This window comes from Nestor notabilis, unplaced genomic scaffold, assembly GCF_000696875.1.
Source record: "Nestor notabilis isolate BGI_N333 unplaced genomic scaffold, ASM69687v1 scaffold16909, whole genome shotgun sequence".
Classification (NCBI taxonomy): domain Eukaryota; kingdom Metazoa; phylum Chordata; class Aves; order Psittaciformes; family Psittacidae; genus Nestor; species Nestor notabilis.
In genome coordinates this window covers 30,580-50,353 of record NW_009943391.1, presented here as the reverse complement: position 1 = coordinate 50,353, position 19,774 = coordinate 30,580, and the positions used below count along the sequence as shown (strand labels likewise).

General features: G+C 39.9%; 1 protein-coding gene across 1 annotated transcript in view; it reads left to right on the top strand.

Annotated features, from left to right (window-relative positions):
- CELF2 (CUGBP, Elav-like family member 2) overlaps nucleotides 1–19,774 on the top strand; it is a gene marked incomplete at its 5' end in the record, with an annotated part of 70,938 nt that overhangs the window by 22,906 nt on the left and 28,258 nt on the right. Inside the window, 3 exons of the mRNA XM_010021910.1 lie at nucleotides 1,123–1,281; nucleotides 2,705–2,768; nucleotides 13,691–13,825. Of these exons, the coding sequence (XP_010020212.1) occupies nucleotides 1,123–1,281; nucleotides 2,705–2,768; nucleotides 13,691–13,825 (358 nt within the window). The remainder of the gene's footprint in view (nucleotides 1–1,122; nucleotides 1,282–2,704; nucleotides 2,769–13,690; nucleotides 13,826–19,774) is intronic.

Here is a 19,774-nt window from a genome sequence, read left to right as displayed (position 1 = left end):
TTGAATTAATTTGAAGAACTGAATCATTGCAGTATATAGTTTGCTCCCTTGATGTGAAAAAATGATCACTTGAAAGGTTAAAATATGGAAAAAATTTTAAAGGGAAAAAAAAATAGAATGAAAGCAAGAGGCATCTTTTATATTTACATGTCTCATTCTCTCAGTGACTTTGTCCAGGAGTACCCAGTCTGAAGTTCAAGGGAAATATCCAGCTTACCTCAAAAACCCTTCTGGTCCATGACCTCCTGCTTCTTCTCAAAGGTCCCTCAGACATGGGTGAGGAGAGGCTGCAGACCAGATCTCTAGTTCTTTCTTACAACTTCCCTGTTTCCTAAGGTGTCTTACAGCCCTCCCATGTCAAGTAGCAAGAGGCTCATAGAAGCAATAGAAGAAATGGTGTCTGTCAGGAATGGGCTGCTATCACCAGAACTAGTAATTTTTGGTCTGCATCCTGCCCTTTGTTCACATCTCAAGGGTGCTTGATACAAAGCGTGCCTGGGAGCAGACCGCAGGTGGGTGAATTGTCCTAGCAGCATCACCCTTTGTGCTCATTTCAGACCGGGGCTCCTTGATATGAAAAGGACCAGCGACCTCCTGATTATGGGCACTGGAGTAAATCTGTTGCTCACAGTCTATTTACATGAGGCACACAAGCCAGCTGCACTGAGCATGACTGCACAGCCAGACTGTGGTGGCAGGGCGGTGTTGGCTGTGTGGTCCCTGGCAGCAGGGAGGTTGGACACCTCTCCCTTTGGCGATGCCTTGAAAACAGACTGCAGACAAAGCATCATGTCCATCTCATCAGCTGTGAAGCTTAATTAAAGAGGACTGGTACACTTTGCTGTCTCTGGCAGCAATTTTGATAGCTGGAAGGAGAAGAGAGCCTGAGGAAAGGTGCTTTATAAAAAGAACTGGGGAATCAATAATTTCTCCATAGCCTCTTTTCCTAAGAAGCTGAAAATCTTAGTCCTTGAGCTCCTACGTTATGTGAATCACATTGAGAGGGTGAGCGATCAGGTCATGCCGTTGCCGGTGGCCCGACGGGGCACGGCTGAGCTCACGATGCGAGGGTGACTCGGTGTGATTTAACGCTTCTGTCTTTCCCCATCTGTCTAACCACAGGGCTGCTCTTCGCCAATCGTGGTGAAGTTTGCTGATACCCAAAAGGACAAGGAGCAGCGGCGTTTGCAGCAGCAGTTGGCACAGCAGATGCAACAGCTCAATACTGCCACTTGGGGAAACCTCACAGGTCTTGGAGGACTCACACCACAGTATCTAGCTGTAAGTTCCTTTCAGAGGTGGTGGCTATATTATACTGTATTCATTTTAGAACCATGGTAAATCAGCTGTAAACTATATATAAACTCCCTGCAATAAATTGCTAAGTCCTCCAGGATAGGTAGCATGTCTTCTATATAAAAAACTCTGTATATTTATCACATGGTCTCAAAATAAATACCAAGGAATAGAAATTGAATAAACATTTCAAGATGTGTCAGTGCTGTCCAAGACAAGCATTTACACTTGACTCGTGCTGCAAAATAAAATCTGATTCCATTAGTTTTATTGTTCTTTTGAATGTTAGAGTCTGGGTTTTATAGCTGGAATAAAATTTACATTCTTCCTTAGGGGAGAACACATAGGCAGCTGAACACCGGAAGGGCCATATCTATATGGTGCAGCCTCAAAACCAGAATGTTGTGGCTCAGTCCCCTAATTTTCCACATTTTCATTTGGAAATGGGTTTCAGTTCAATGCGTGGTCTTGTCAGCGCTGAACATGGATGGTTCACACTACCTCATACAGAAAGTGAAGATGGCAGGGGAAAGCCAGTTGCTTCTCATAGATTTAAAATGGCATTTTCTTTGGTCCGTTTGTAAGATGAAAAAGAGATGTTGGATGCTGCCCCTGTTGGAGAAATCTGAAACCCACAGCACATTTCTTACGTCCTAGATGGCCAAGAGAGACTCCCTGCACTTGAGAGGGAGCCTCTGCCTTTAGTGGCCTTGCAGCTGAGAGGTCTGGCTGAGCAGCTTTTGGATAATTTGGAAGTTCCTGATGTTTCCAAGTTAGACAAATGGATGTGTCCATATACATGTACTGTGTATGTGTAAATACGTAATTTGTATGCATACAATGCTTTGGTATAGTGACATAATTGTAAACAGCAATTTACCTGGCAATTAAAAATATATGTTAGCACCAAAGTAGGCTAATTAATACAGAGGTAGGCTAAACTGTTATATACAAATACCAGTCTGATGAATATCTGTGTGCTTGATTCATAAAGATAATAAAGAAAAAGCAGAATTCAGGAGGGTGGGGGAGAATGGACCGTGATTGACAGAGATGAGTTATGGTAACTACTAGACTACAGAGGGTTGTAATTAGTCACACTATGTTGGTTTAAATAGATTTAACACCTGGTTGTTAAAAAGAATAAATTGATTAATTGTTTTAAAGCAGCCATGTTATTGAGTTTCCCTTGTGTCTCTGTGTTTCTTAATAGAGATTAGACATTAATATGGATTTACAGCATTGACTCTAGGGATGTTCTTTCCAACAATAGACAGAAGCAAGAGACTATATAAATGTAAAGGAAAGCATAAATACTCTAAATGTGAAATGATAGCTCATTTTAGTTTTATCTTCATTTGTTACATTAATGTCAGATAGACTGCTGTCTTGTGTTGTTAATTTGCAGCTTCTGCAGCAGGCAACTTCCTCCAGTAACTTGGGTGCCTTCAGCGGCATTCAGCAAATGGCCGGTGAGTTAAAAACCATTTCGTTTTGCTCCAGCTATGTTTTGTATTCTTAAGCTATTGAATTCTGTACATCTAATAATCACATTGTCGGGGGTGGAGGGGCGTGTTGTGTATTCAATGTGGCAGATGTATTGGCAGGGGACAGCTCGCAGTTCAACGTCAATAGAAACACTTTCTCCCCTCTTTCAGAAACTGAAATTAAACCCAGTGCTCCCAGGTTGTGCAAACAGTTTGTCTTGCATTAGTCACCTGCCATTTGTCCAAAGTAACCAATTGTAAATTGCAGGAGAGCTTTTAGTCCCTGCTGCCATATCCTACCCTATGAAAAGTGCCAGTAAAGCAACAGCAGGATTACATTCTGATTTCCAGTGAGATTTCTGTGTCCTGAAAAATCAAATTAATGGCAGCCCTCAAACATTTTAATAATAGGTGGTGAGTAAAAATGTTCTGACCTTTTTAATGAAACCCAAGATTACAGGCCTACCTTCAGTATGAATTTTCAAGCTCCTTTTATAATCATGGAAAATTAACTGGGTGCCTTTCTGACATTGGAACCCTAGTTGACAAAATTACACAACAGAAGATTTTATGTAAAAGTATAATCTTTAGTCTGGAGGAAAAAGAAAGAAAGAGGGGGGAAAAAAATCAAAGTGGGAGCGGATTTGAAAGCCAGCTAGTTGGAGGGTTTCTTAGTAATGAGCTGTGTGCCAGTAGTAACTGATGTGTAGTGATTAGCAAAAGGTCACTCCCACTGTGTGACCTACCATGCTGATACCCTAACTTAACATGATGCTAGAGAAGGCAGCATGTGCAGTAAATCAGAGCACAGATGCACATTATGCCTGCCGCGAGAAACTGTTAAAAAGCTTTTTTTCTTGTTAGAGGGGGGAAAAAAAAAGGAAGCACAAAACCCCTAAATTGCTACATTAGTTTATTTTAATCATGAACCCAGTGAATCAATGAAATACAACATTGTGCTTGCTTCATCATCACAAAACAAGAGCTAAAATATTCAGAAGTCTTTATGAACACCATTTTCCCAGTTTTCTTTTAATCCTGGTCTTTTTCTTCTTCTGGCTCTGCTTTGAATGAATCCTGAAATACTTTAACAAGTATAGATACACCAGACTGTATAGCTATACCCCACAGGTATTCTTTGCTCAATCGTTACATTATGCCATTATTGCAGTGACATCAGAGGCTAATGTGAACCTGCTGTCTGACAATATAAATTGGCCTACAGATGACAATATCTCTGAATTATTCTCTCTTCCTCAGACCTGCTGGCAGTGCTTGCTGGTTCTATTATGTTACACATGCAATCTAGCATTTTTTTTTTCATTAAAAAAAAAAGTATGTTAATTTGATAAACAGAACAGAGTGATTCAGTAACAGTTTTATCCTTGGCAGTTTTGGAAGTAGGTTTGAGCTCAGAGGTTGTGTTTTAATGTTTTCATATATGGTTAGGTCTACAAAAACAAGAGACATCGAGGAAAAATAACATGAGATCCATTGCATTGTGTGCACCTTAGAAGTTTTGTGTTGCCTGTTTCTCAGTGTTAGTGTAGATTCAGCTTTGTCTTCAAGAATGGTGTTGAAACTAAAAATTTTAGTCAGGTAATCTCAGGATGGGCTCTCAATCCAGGATGTGATTTATTCTCTGACTAGTAGAAAGTCATTTTAAGAAGTCATAGTGGCATATCATTGTTATTGAGGGATACACCACCGTGACTACAGATTAGATGGCTAATGCACTCGTCTATGGGATAATTTAATGACTGATTGCCTCGCATGGAAAACGCGTACTTTTTATCTTACATTCATCATATCAAAACAGCTTGAAGTTTCTTTCCCCAAACCAGGTAACTCTTAAACCTTTATGTTCAAGGTAAAATTAGTGATACTAAATTTCTCTCTGAGCTGCTACTCTGTGTGAAAGTGCCAAAGACTAAGCACTATTTCATTGCTAGGATTAAGAGTTCATGTCCTTCCCTCAGTAATCATTCAGTACTGCGTCGTACAGTGCATCTAGTATTAAAGATTTGTGTATTGTGTTTTGTGAAAGGAATAGAAAATACTCCTGTGTCTGCAGCAAGATCTTACATGACCTGCTGAAGCCATCCTTGAATGTTCTTAAAGGCCTAGAGCTTTTTAATTTAAGCTGTATACATTCATTTCACAAAACTGAATCTAATATGTATTTCTGTACTGCACATAGCTTGTCTATCAGTATAATATTTCAAGGTGAGGAATAAAATCTAGACACGATTGAGTAAGGTGCTAAAGAAGATCTGCCATGGCAGCTTGAAAGTCCTTTGAACTTTGTGTTTGAGGGGCCCAACTTTTGTCTTTGAAGCCAATGGGTGTTCTTACCATATAATTCAGACACTAAAAGTTTGATCAAAAGCCACATGAGCCATTGAAATTTGTCTCTTACTTACATGTTAGGGCTCTAGCATCTCTTTTGTGCTCAAGTCTCAGTGAAGTCACAGTGTGCTAAATTAGGACTTCTAATACAGGCACCTTGTCCAAAATTAGGGGCCTTTGGATCTGCAAATATTTATTTCTACTGCTAAAGCTCATGTTGTCTCTGTACTGAACAGAAGGGACACAGCACACACCCTGCTGCACATGTGGAGAATATTTGCCGTGAAGTCCTTTGTGATATTATTTCTTAAATCAAAGCAATTTTCTTTGCTAGCAGACCAAAGACACTGGTCTTCACTGTGAAGTTTTAAATTCCCTTTCCCTAATATGCCTCAGTCTGGTTAAAGTACGTTTTATGTGACAAAAGCAGGGGTTCTGTGGTTTTGTTGAAAGGAGTGGGATTTTTAGGTGTTTCTAGTTGAAGAGAACTGGAGGGGTTTTGTTTCTTTGTTTGTTAGACTGGGAGCTGCGGATTGAATCCAAAGAAAAATGAGGATTTTTCTCAAGAACTCACTAGCATACAGACATTAAACACACTGAGCACCAGCTCTGAAAGTGAATGCTATTCTTGCTGTAGCAGCCCACTGACCCTACTATATATTCAGCATTGCCTTTGCCCTGTGTTCACAAACCGTATGTGAAGTCCAAGCAAGTCATAAAGCACATTTAACTAAAACTTGTGAGATAATAAAATGGTAGAAATGAAAAGTTGTAGTTTGCCATCTAACTTGCCAAGCTTTAAGGTCTCACAGTTGATTCCCCAGTTCAGGTTCTCCTCATTTTTATTGAAAAATGAGATTTTCATTAAATTGTTCTATTTCAGGAGCCAAGCCAAACAAAACAACTTCCTGCGTAAAGACTGGTAATAAGGTCGGGAGAGTTGACAGTGCTGCCTTTGGTATTAAAGTAATCCTCTGGTCTTGATTACAGCAACTAACCCTACCTTGCCCAACTCTGCTTCACTGCCCTTGTAAAACATGCAAGCACATACCATCATCATGCATATAAGTTAGAGTGAGCACTTCCTCACTTTACCTCCCCCCCTCTTATATCTGCTAATGCTAATTTGAAGGCAGTTTTTTCTCTCACCAGCCTCTCAAGTCTCAGTGTCTAGCCTGTGCTTTGTCTTTGGGGAAGGCTAATAATGTAGATGAATTACATTATGTGATTTGATTGTCTTACTTTAAAAAGACAATGCAAGCTACATTAAGCACTAGCAACCTTTCAAGCAAAAACGATCCCTCCTTCAAATATATACAAATTGCATGGAAAGCTGAGTTCAAAGGAGATTGATGTCACTTGAACGTTTGCATTGAATTTGGCTGGCACTAGGTCAAGTCCTAAAAGCTGTAGTTATTTAAGCCAACCTGCCTATTTAAGATGAACCTGGAAAGTACTATACAGAGAGTATAAACAGGAGAGGGTTATATTGCATTGGGTGATAGTAGAAAATTCAAACGTTCAAAAATACACAGTCTATGAAGATTTTCTATTGTCCATGAATGTAATATGTTTTGGCAGGAATAAACATTCACTTATACAGAAATATTTCTGTATGCGTGACCATTCAGGACATACAAACACATACAGTACTCAAACATATACAGACACAAAAGGATTCTCTTAATTTAATTGAACGGACAGTGTATTTTGCGTTCTGAGGTCATGCAGGAGAAGAAAGCATGATTTTGGCTTTTCTTGCTTTGGCTTTGAGATCTCTAAACCCTCTACAGCTGGGACTTTTTATATTTTTCCAATGTATGGGTTTTTTTCCCAATCCTTTCCAGACTCTCTCACAGTTTGGTTGCATTTTGGGTTGAACTTCTGGCCCTTTCTGAACCCTGTTCAATCCATTTCCACCTTCTTCTGTTACCCAAGCCAGATTTCCTCCTGTTGCAGAGTCTGTAGGAGCAGATGGGTGAGAGAAACTCTGTGAGGTTCTGCTTTCTGAATATTTTCCTCTAATTGTTGGATTGGCTCAGTGGATCTGGAGGGACCAGTTGGAAGCCAGGACCATCTGCACAAAAGCTCTATACTTTTGCATTGGCCCAAGGATCCTTTGTATCCTCTGACTCTTTGATGGCTACATTCCAGCAAAGCCATACTGAAGGAGGCTTTCTCCTGCTATGACCTCTTTAGGGATATCGTATGAAAACTAAAGGTCACTGAGAAACTACTTCCAGCTCAAGGGAGATAGCTGCTTCTTAAAGATAACTACCAGTTTTGAAAATGTTGACCTCGGGGACCAAAACCATTGAGCTTTCAATTCCATTGAAATTCCTACTTAATTTAAAACATACAATTAGTTGGGTTGGTTTTTTTTTTAGCTAATAAATTAAACAATTCCATTTAGCTTTTATTTTTTTGGAGGGGCAGAGATTGAAGCAAGTGAGCCTGTTCTCAGTGCACACATTGCTCCTGCTCACAGGAGGAGAGGCACCTTGGGAGGAAAACCGACAGTCAGCAGTTCACGAGACATGCTTATTCAGGTGGTGAGAGTGCATGATGTGGAAGTTTGGCCAAGTCTGGGCACATGATCTACAGCTCTGGCTGGGCTTTCTATAAATGCTGAAAGAGGGAGAGGGGCTTTTTATTGCCTTGGTCCCTCTGTGGGTGGAATTCATCCCACTGAACCCCAGCAGTTTCGGAAGTAGGCATGCCATCTCCCTGCAGTGCCAATGAAGGAGTCACTCCCAGGCAAGGATTCATCCTACCAAGGGCTGCTGTTAATCTGTCTATTTTAGGATCAGATGAATCGTCTGCTTGTTCTCTCTTCTTTGACTATAACAAGTAACTTTTATTCAGATGAAGTTAGATCAGATTAATCTTTCCTACTACGATTGGCAAGGTTTAAATTGAGAAAAACACATTTCTTGCCAGGATGTGTTTAGAGCCTGCGTAACCTGAAAATGTGCTGAAATCCTACGTGAGTCAACTAGGAACTCTAGCTTTCAGCTGGATCTAAGCATGTACTCTTGAAAGCAAGGCAGAATCAAATGTGGACTTGAAGGTGTTTTAAGGGCTTTGCTAACTCAAACACAGAATGGTCAGGGTACCTTAAGCACTGTTCAGATAAGCAGCTTTCCTAAAGGTAGGCACAGAGTGTGTATGGTTTGATGAAGGGAGTGCTCAGGTCTCTCTTAATTCTTAGCGTATTTCTGGAATAACATCACAATCTTTCAGACATAGGCCATGAAGCTTTTACCCCCCTTTTTAACATCAGCATCCAAATGGCTGATGTCAGTGTTAGCAAATAAATGCTTTTTGGCCTGGAGATGATAAATTTTACCTTAAGCCACGATTTTTAAGCTGCAGCCAGGATTTAATTCGGAAAGAATAAATCCTAAAAATTAGGTAGGAAGTCAAGTTAGTGGGAACTGCTTATGAGCTAACCAGATTTGGCTCTGATCATCACCACCGCCTGAGACTCTCCATGCATATATTATCACTAAAATATAGCCAGTGCCTGCCTTCGTTAGGAATTCATTCAGCAAGCGAATCTCAGCTCTTTCCTAGTAAGATTTTACTATGGTCTTGGAAACCCAAGAGCTGATGAGGCCTGAGAAGTCTTCAGGAACAGCTCGTGACTTTGTTGCCTCCTCTACAAATACTGACTAATTCCGACCTTACAGTTATCGCAGGAGAAAAGCTGCGGTGGCTGAAATGAGGCAAACTGCTTCGTCGCATGAAAGTTTGGGTCGGAGGCAGCACGAGAAGTTGTAAGATGTAAATCTCGTGCTCTCAGATTGCGCCGTGTTTTCACAGAACTGCATCTGTGACTGTGCAGCACTACAAAAATTTCCTGTGAATGTGCTAATAGGCCTTATGAGAATGTTCTATCACCATCCATCTGTCACTTTTTAACAGGCCTGATTGGCAAGCACTTGTAACAACTGACATCTGTTCTCGCTTATTGATATGTAGATTTATGGTAATTGCTGTGAACAATAAGACACAAAATTACCTAAGGTGAACATTAAATTAAATTTTCATGCCCCTGTCCTTATAAATAATTTTTTAAAAAATCTTAAGTTTCCAGCAAGGCACACTGTGCATCTGTTTTGTACATAATTTAATTGTTTTTTTAATCTGCCAAATAACAGAACGAAAGTTGAATTTCCTTGCAATCTTGAATATTTGCCAAGCTGATAGCACATTGGTAAATACATGTTATTAAAAATGGAATCAAACTGTATTGTGATGCTGGGGGTTTTTAATCATTTCCCTTTAATTCCCAACATTGTCTCCATCACGAAGATCAAGAGTTATTCCTTACCCAGAAGTTTTCTTTACAGGGGGATTTTCATTTTTCATGTGCAGTTTTGCCTATGAGGCTGTTCTTCAGCATTAAGCAATTTGCATTTCTTCAGAGAGAGGTGCCTTTGCTGAGTGAGCAGCACTTTCAAATAAAAACAATCTACTCATTTGCCGTCCAGCTCTGTTGTGGGATTTAGGGCTGGTTTGAAAAAGCTGTAGGATGTGAGATGTGTGAAGAACAGTGGGTGAAAGGGAATCAGAGAACAGATTAGTCCTACAGAACTATCCCTTAGCTGAAGTTCAATTGAACCAAAAAATCCCATTTGAAAGTGAAGTACTTTTGGGGTCTGGGACTGAGAGCGTTTGGTTTCCCTCCTCCAAGTTTGTCCTAGCAAGTGGGATGTTGACACATGTTGACGACCAGTTGATGGGAGAAACCGGGAAAGAGATGGTAAAATGCCTGGGGAACATGAAACAGTGATGACAGGACTTTTTTAGGTTGGAAAGGACATTAAGATCATGTAGTTCCAACTCCCCTACGATGGGCAGGGACACGTCACCCCAGACCATGTTGCCCAAGGCTCTGTCCAACCTGGCCTTGAACACTGCCAGGGATGGAGCATTCACCACGTCTTTAGGCAGCTGCTCCAGTGTCTCACCAACGATGCATATTAAGTGATAAACCTGTTGGCACAATCAGCTTTTTTTGCTGCCCTTCTCTTACTCATGTGTGACAACAGCAAGCAGTCTTTTTTACCAAAGGCACCGAAGCTGACACCCTGTAACATCTGCAGAGCTGGTTTGTGGCCAATGTCTTTTAGTCACCTCCCCAGTAAAACAGACTGGGTGGGGAGAGAACTTCGTCACTGCCTAGCTCTTCTTTGTTAATCCTCTTTTGGCGATGAAACTCTTTCGTCAAGTTGATGGGTTCTTCTTGTGCTTCCACAGGAAATGTCCAACTATAAGAAATGTTTTGGAGGGATGAGGCAGTGCTGGTGTGTGTTTTGTATCCACACTGGTGCCAGGGTGGTTTGTGAGCCCAGAGAGAGCAGTTATTTTTTCCCCCACCTATTGACCTTCTCTTGCCTGCAGTACTTATCCTTGAGTGCTGTACAGTGCATGTATGCTGCCTTCCAGCTCCACAGCCCTCTGTGCTCATAGACCTCTGCAGTCTTGCATGCGTGGGTAAAGCCATACACATAAAATGCAATAGAAAAAGCAGCATTAAATTGCTTTTAGTTGTGTCTAAACTAAGGTTTGGAGAAAAGTCTGTGCGTTTTCCAGGAGCATGTGGGATTTCATCTAGGTGAAGCTGTTTTGCAGGCTCTTCTCTAGTAGCATTCTGTGCTTTTTGCTATTATTTAATCCTGCCATGTGTGCTGTTTAAAAGTCCAAAGTGGAAACCTCCCCACAGAAGAAATATAAGCTGATTATGACTGATCCTTCTGATGAATAGCTAACCAGTGGGTGATAGAAAACCATGCTGTCCTGGTGGAGAGCATCCCACTGCTTTCCCAAATCTCTTACAGAATTGGCATGAAATAATGACCTCAGTAAAGACCAGCAATGTTTGTTGAACATTTTTTGCTTGACATTACTTATGCTTCTTACAAAAGAGGAAGATAAATGATATTTGAGGACCAAATATCAATCCATTATGACAATGGATTCCATGTCTCATTGTGAGAACCACTGTCTTTGTTTGCTGAGAGCTGGACCCCAGCTTCAGTCTTCTCCATCCCTGAAGCCTGGCTTGAAATAACTTGCAGAATCTTACTATCAAGCAAAGAGGATTTTTCAATTAAAGAAAATAATTTACACCTAAGGCAAGCAAGTAGGTCAGCTGAGTAATTAAGTAAAAATAAATCTAAATTATGCTTGCATATCTGAATTTCTATCTGAAGTGTACTTTTTGAATGAAAAGTTCTCAAGTTAAACCAGAGATAGGATTTGAAAACTGTTAAGAATTTCCTTACTATCACTGGTTTCAGAAATTTATTTGTTAATATGATACTGCTTCCAAAATTTTATTTTAGGCTGATTGATAGTAAAAATCAAATGTTTTTAAACTACTCAGTCAACTTTTCCTGCTTTAGAAGATGGCTTTATTCAAGAGTTCAAGACTTGAGATGTTTTAAGCAGTTTTACTCTATTCATTTGGGCACCCAATATCTATTTTTTAAGTATTTATTAACTATCTCTCTAATTAAGGTGAAGTTTTGCCATTTCAGAGTTATCTTTGTATTTAAGCATTTAAACTTCATGTGAGCTGGTTTAGAAGATTGACCAAATTGCAGCAATGACCCAGGATGACCCAGGATGACTTTAATTTGTCCCAACTGTGTTGTGCAGATTCCAGATTACAAAGTGGTGGATCTTGGATCAACTAGAACCTTACTCATAACATTGTCATTGTGTCACATTTTCAAAAGCACCAAGACTGAGCTGACTTTGAGTATTTGACTGAGGCAGAGAAGTTAAAACCTGAGCCAGGCTGGGTGCTCACCTGAGACCTGACCTGCCTGTTGGAACATGCAAGTAGCATGGAGCACGTATTTAAATTTGGGGGTTTATTCACAAATAGTTGCTTATATTAAGGTTCACCTCACAGTTCCTAATGCTGGGACAATAAGAATACTTCTTTGTGGGGCTCACTGACTGTAGCAACCTGAGTCTGCAACATACGTGTTTGAAAGTAATATCACTGTCCATTATTGCAGGAGTTCTCAATACCTAGAAAATACCTGTCCTTCATCGCGTTTTTCTGCATCTCAACACACTTACAAAGTGTTACATTTGACCTTTTTTAGGTCTTCTCCCAAGCTGTCATTAAGTTCTGGTTTGAGAAACTAAATGTGCTGGGAGAAGTGGTATCTTTTGTTAGACAAACTAACATTTGGGATAAATTGGACAAGTTCCCAGGCATTCAAGCTCTTCTTTGGGTGTACCTCGAAACTCATGCAGTCTTCCTGGCTCAATCACTTCTAGTCTATAAAAGGTATTGCTCTTCCTACCACCTAACATTTTGTGTGTACTTACATTATCATGACTACAAGAACATAACAAACCTCTTTTAGTAATTTAGTTTTATGCACGTTGTCAATTCTGTTGAGGGCTTGAGCACCATGCACAGATCTCCTTCATGTGTCCATGCCAAAAAGGACGATCTCTCACTGCCATCCAAACAACTTGTCTCATGTCTGTATGCAGACACTCAGTCTGAACATTGCCCCTGTGGACAGTTCTGTCTCATTCAGAGGATCCGGAGAGGGATCCAGGCTGGTTAATGCTAGCATTTAACTTCTATCTGCATTTAAGTCTCTTACTATAGCAGTTTGCCTTAGAGTAAGTCCCTAAGTACTTTGTCTAGCCCACAGTAAAAGGTAGGTACTTTTGAAGACCTCTGGAGTATCATACTCCTATCCCTCTAAGCCAAATGAATGCCATTTGGTGTTCCTTAATCATCCTTTTTTTTTTTTTCCTGTATCACAGAAATTCTGTTATTGTTTGTCTTTTTTAACTTACCATCTAACTTAAAGCCTTTGCTATACAAATGCATCCATTCCTTATTGAAATGCAGGTATATCTCCCCCACATCTTCTAAAATAATGAAATGGCTGATGACTGAGTAGACTTAATATCACAGTCTAGAGCTTATGGCCTGAAAGCCCCTTCCTCAATGATAGCTTCGTGATCAGGCTCATACTAATTTTATGTTCTTAATTCATACGTGGTTTTAGAAATGAGCCATCAAAAGGAATATTAACACAATTATTGGCTGCTGCACTAAGTGTAGCCTTAGTAGATACATTCAGAGGAGATACAGGAAACAAATTGTATTCATCCCAATTATACGACCCTGTCCTGAATGTGTTTTAAACGTTAGTTATCTTCTTTACACCCCCTGTTGTGCCAGGAAATAGTATTGTGCCTGGGCTTCACACAGAGTTTAAATGACTTTTAATTCCACACTTCCGTGATAGAGGAGGCACAAACCAGGTTTAATTTTCCTGAACTATAGTCTGATGCTTTTGCTGTATTCTCTCAATGCCAAAGTAGAGAGATGAGAGATGCTGTTTGGGAACTGTAAGAGGTGGTTCCCAGATTACAGATGCCTTGGGAGTGAAAAGAATTGACTCTCTTGGCAAGGTACACCCCAAGCTCCGCGTCCATTGAAAACAGCTTTTTTAATTAGTATTATCATCACATATTTTAATTAACCCTATTGCTTCTTCACGCAGGCATGAACGCTTTACAATTACAGAATTTGGCAACTTTAGCAGCCGCAGCAGCCGCCGCCCAAACCTCAGCTACCACCACCAATGCAAATCCTCTGTCCACAACGACCGGTGCTCTGGGAGCCCTCACAAGTCCCGGTAAGAGCAGAGTGCTTGCTGTCAAATTACTAACGTGAGAATAAATGGGAAGATGATAGTTTAAAACAGTGGTTCTGTATTGTGTTAAAGTGTTGTACTCACGTGAATTCTGAGACCCTTTTAATAGCTGAATACATTTTTATTGCTGTTATTTTTATGCAAATAACTAGTTTTTCACGTAGTCTAGTGTGGGCATGTTCACCTATCCAGGCTTATTTCAGGGGCCACTGAAGCCTAATGGACCCATTTGTCCCGGGTTCAGCTGTAACAGTAGTTTTTCTTCTTCTTACTAGTGGGTGCAGTGCTGTGTTTCAGCTTCAGTCTGAGGACAACGCTGATGACACACAGATGTTTTAGTTGTCGCTAAGTAATGCTTACCCTGATCAAGGACTTTTCAGTCTCTCATGCTCTGCCAGTGAGGAGGGGCACAAGAAGCCGGGAGGAAGCAGAGACAGGACACCTGACCCAAACTAGCCAAAGGGGTATTCCATACCACAGCACATCATGCCCAGTATATAAAGGGAGGAGTGAGTGAGCGACTGCATGGTTCTGAGTTACCAACTGGGCTTAAACCACGACACCATTTTACAAAACTCCATGTGCAAATTACAATTGCATGGGAAACTTTAGCTGAAATTGACTTTTCAGAAAGAATTCAGAACAGAAGCAAATTCTTCTCATCCTGCAGAAAAATCATCCGAGGTAGTGTTCTTTAATCCCTGAGAGACTGACTGATCTTTGATTCCCAGCACATCATGCATGTATTGCTTTCACTCATCATGAATTTTTGTGAAGTCTTCTCTTTTTTTCCTTCTCTTTTTCTTTCTGTACCCTCACTTGAGCTTTCTTCTGGTCCTAACTGAGAATATAGTTACAGAAGTGATTTCAGAGGCACAACCAGATTCTGACTTCATTACACTAAGCAGAAGATAGATTTATGTGGTAATAAGGGACAAGCTAAGAAGTGCTGGTGCCTCCATGACCACCATGTAGACTTTCAGCACAACATGTTCAATGTCTGCAAAACCATTAAGAGAAGTAAGGCAAATCCAGAGTTCAGTAATGCTTCAGCATCTCCAGAATCCAGAGAGAGATGTTGATTCAGTGTAGTTACTCTGGATTTACAGTGATGTAGCTGAGTTAAGAATCTGGCCATTTATCTTTACGTAAAGGCTTCAGGGTGTAATTATTTGCATCACGAAGTCTGTTTATTGCTGTTCTAAAAAACATTCGTATTATTTTAGACACCGCTAAAGAACATTTGTGTTTAATCTTGTTTAAGTGTATATTTATTCCCCATGAGAAAGGAAATCATGTCAGATGGTTTGAGCTCATCAGTAAGGAAAAGAGTCTTCACTGCACAATAGAACTGGGACTGAGCGTGGTGCTGGGTGTTAAAGCTGGCCAACACTTCCCATGATATTACAGTGTTATTGTTGGTTTGGGGGAGAGGTTAAGTGGAAGGCAGCTTGGCTAATACTAAGTTTATGCAGAGCCTCATCCCAACCTACAAATAGTATTCATTCACATCTCTGAGAAGCAGATTGTGTGCAAACAATTTTGGTTTGCTAGTCTATATGTTTTTTTAAACCCAAGAAATGTCTTCCCTACATCCTGGAGCTGGGGCTTAACACTTTGCAAAAGGCTGGTCTTGGTGTCAATGTTCCTGTGGTACTCCTGTCTAAATGTCACTCATTTATAGAAGTGGAAATGCTGCGTTTCATGCATGCTCTGTAAGACCTCTGCAGTTTAGCTGTTAAATGTCCGAGTAGCCTGTCCTCCCAAAGCATCCTCAGCATTTCTTAAGCCATACTGACAAGACTTCTCAGGACAACTCAACATACGGCACTGCAGTGCAGACAGGCTGGAAATGAACTTAATTTCTTCATCATTGCTGCTCTGCAGCAGAATGGCATCAGAACCACAGGCATCAGCATGTTTCTGTCATGCATTTTGTCTTGCCATGTTAGCACAGGACTCAGATTCATCCTTAAGGTCCACATTTTCCTCTCTCCCTCTTCAATACAATCTTTGTATCAAGCCTGGGTGACTTTCTGTTCCCTCTTTTAACCGAGTCTCAAGGCTCCTTGAGTACCTCCAAGATGATTTCATCTGATGTCCAACTCCGCAGACACACGTGGTTAGAAAGGTGCTTCACCTGGCTGGGCAGATACTTCTTTGGGATAAGTAAAGCTTAGTATTGCTCAGGGTGGCATTCTAGAGCAGATACCAAGGTGTTTCCAAAGAGATTAATTATTTTGGCTAACACATTGAAGTTGTGTTCTTTTAAAAAAATTTCTGGACATTTAGCCTTTGAAATGCTGTATTCAGGATCGTAATTGCTTTTGAAACTCTTATAGATAGTAGGTTTATCTGTACACAAGTGTTTCTAATATTAGATAGCTTGGTGTGTCAAAGAGGAATTCTGTATCTAATAGGTCCATTGACCTATTTATGTTGCACAAACAACCTAAAATCAAGCCTTGTTAAAAATGTCCTTCAGTTTAACCTTTCTTATCTGGTTCCACATTCTCCACCCTATTAAATATTTTGTAAACCTGAATAATGTCTTCAGTCATTCTTCTCTGCTCTATGGAAAATGAATTTAGTTCGACAAAGCTTTTCATAGTAGCGCGAAGTATTTCCATTAAAACTTGAAATATGTTGTCAGAAAACATTTAAATCTGCCTTTCGGTGTGTGGATGTTTGGAGGCCTTGAGGGTATTTTTTTGGTCTAGATTTCTTTTAATAGAACACTTCAGTTTGTTGTGTTTCGTAAGTGTAAATTATTTTGTCTGATTTCAAAGCCTGCACTAAGCCCAGGAAGAAATGTTTGCGTCTCTCCAGATAATGCATTAAATTAATATTTCTCAGTTCAGAAAACTGCCCAAATTTAAGAGAGTGCAAAGGTGCAGACTTAAATTTTATCCTTTGCTTAATGCTGTTAAAGCCAAAATACTGCATGGAACAGGGATGGGCATGAGCATGTACTTCTAATATGCCTTAAACCACTGCAGCCACATGGATCATACCCATCTTTCTACCCATATGTAACTATATCTTTCCTGAATCAGAGCTCTTATTCTGTCCTGTGTAGGCATGTGTCCCAAAAGGTGATTACTTCCATTAAAATTAATCTTGCAGCTTCATTATACACAGATGACTTAGCAACATTCAGTGTATCAAACTGTTACAGAGGGCTTGGTGGTCAGTGCAACCTTGATATACGGACAACAGAGAAAAACAGGCCAGGAAGTGAGGAACCAACAGGGCATATTTGAGGATGTGAAGTTCTACTGCTGGCTTCTAATTGCAGTATATTAAAATAGAAGAGAAAAATATCCAGCATCTAATAGTGACTGTTCAAACTGTATGAAACTTGCTCTTCAAGATTCATACAATTACATATTTCCAAACAAATTAAACTCCAATGATCTTTCTCCCATACAGCCTTACTAAATGGCTTTGACCGCAAGAGAGTCTAAGGACACTCATTCTCTTCTCATTTCTCTTAGGCTTGAAACGGTATTCATTCAGAAAGAACAGAGACAATGCAATCCCCCAAACTATTAATTTTTTTATAATTGTAAATTTATAATTTCAATTTTGCATACCCATGGAAGTCTCTCCCTACAGCATTGTTAGAAATGATTTTTTAAAAGCCTTTGCTTAAAAAAACCATGAAAGATTAAGCTTTCATTTTAGTAAAAATCCCCTCAGGCAATAAATAGGTTCTTTTGTCTCTTGGCCCTAGAAAAAAAAATTAAAATGGTTTAAATTGCCCATGGTTAAAGTAACTGTTTCTTGCAATTATCAGATGGTAGTGAATAAAAATGAAAATGAAATCATGAAAGAATAAAAACCAGGTAAATGCATATTATGCCTTTCATGAGTTTCTCACAGGTCTTTTGAAGACTCATTTAATCATCTTTCTTGTCTTTTATTTCGATATGATAATTGTTTCCTTTATTTATTTTAATCACCTCTATTTAGTTAATTAATTCTTCACTTTCTTTTCATTTCACTTGCTTAGAGTACTTTCCTTTTTTAAAGGCAGGTACTCGTAGTAATTCATAACATGGATTTGGGCTGGGGTAGCTTTTACGTGACTCCTAGTTGTATGAGTCAGTTTGTCTCAACTCTTTTGGTTGGGTCCTGGAAGTTTGCATTTCCCATTAACTGGGAAGGGATTTTGGAGGAACTGCCTCAGATCTAGGTATCAACACTGTAACTTTCTCAATTTAGGAAGGGTGAATCTCAGCTGAGTGTCAGGAGCTTTGTCTTCTCCTCCAGAGACTGTCCTTGATACATCCTGCAAATGGATCGACTAGCAAAGAGCTCACAGGGAGGCTGCTATTCCAGAGCCTGCAGACATATATAGTTAATTCAGTGGGTGGTGGGAAGGCCTAGAGATGGATGTGAAGTAGGAACGTGCAAGCTCAGGATCAGAATATATGCCTCTCATGCTGTTTGCCATTTTATTTGTCTTAGTTGACCTCATACCCTAATTTTCCCAAGGATAATAATGTTTATTCTGACTGGTGGTACAAGGTTGATATGGCACCTTTCCGGATACCAGGAGCTATGAAGGTCCTGATCTTTATGCAAACTGATGTTAAGCAACAGCAGAAAAATGTTTTGTACTCACAGGAAGAATATGGAAGTTGGGCTTCAGACACCACCCTGCTTTGTCATCTTGCCCTTCTCCATCACTGCACGTATTTTTATTGTTTAATGCCATACCATTATAGCCACAGAATCACATAGGTTGGGAGACATTTCCCAAGGTCTCTAGTCCAGGCTCCTGCTTGCAGCAGGACCACTCAGAGCAGGTTGGTTAAAGCCATGCCCAGTCAAGGTTTGAGTATCTCCAAGGATGGAGGTTCCACAGCCTCTGTGAGCTCATTTCAATTTTGTTTCTTAAAATACATGCATAAATGGGGTGGTTTTTTTCAGTATCCAACAGGAAAATCCTTCTGTGTGCAAATGAAGAGACAAAATATCTAATTATGTATCCAAATTTGTCTGCATAAACATACACAGTGTAACTTCTGAGCTGTGGGGGAATAGAATTGCTAACCCAGAAGCTAATTCAGTTTCAGACCTAGGAGCCTTGATTTTCCATGACATTTTCATGATTATTTGATTCTCTAAACTATTATTTATTCACCCAGCTGAACTAGCTATTCATGCTTCAGTAAAAAAGCTCTTCAGGTTTATCTGCTGTGTAAACCTAAGAGGAAATCTGTCTGCAGAAAAAATACTGTCAGTGTAGAAAGTAAGACTTTCTTCTTTAACAGCCTCTTAAAATCCAGCCCAGCTTTTCCCATATTGTATCAGAATTCAGCCGTTAACTCTTATGTTGAAAAAAGAAAAGTTCTCCTAAGCACAGAAGTCTAAAAATACTCATTTTCAGTCAGATGCTGACATTGAAGAATAACAGCCCAAAAAAAAAAGGAAGCCTGTGAAGTATAGCATAAACTAAAAAGAGGAGAAAACTGATTACAGTGCCTGTCCTGTAAGAATTAATTCATCCTTTCCCCCTGCTAAAAGAGAATTATAGTTAGCATCCGTGGTTCATTATTTTCCCTACCCCCTAATATAGTATGAAGATTGTCTTTGTTAGTTGAGGGTATTCACATTGTGAACAGAATTGTCGAAACGTTAGAGATTTTATAGAATATACAAGATGCTTCAGCTGAGCAGCAGTGAAGAATGTTCAAATAATCATTCTTAGAAGATTCTCTCTTTGTTCACTTCAGTACAATACGTTTTTCTCCAATCAGCAGTACAAGTCTGCCACCGTGACATTTTGTTAGAGGCCAGTACACCCACTGAGATAGCTGTGATTTCCTTCCAGGATGATCCAAAAATAACCCTACCAGTAGGTGTGTAGGAAGCTCTGACAGTTTACTAAAAAATGAATTGAGGTAGATGTTTCATGTGGGA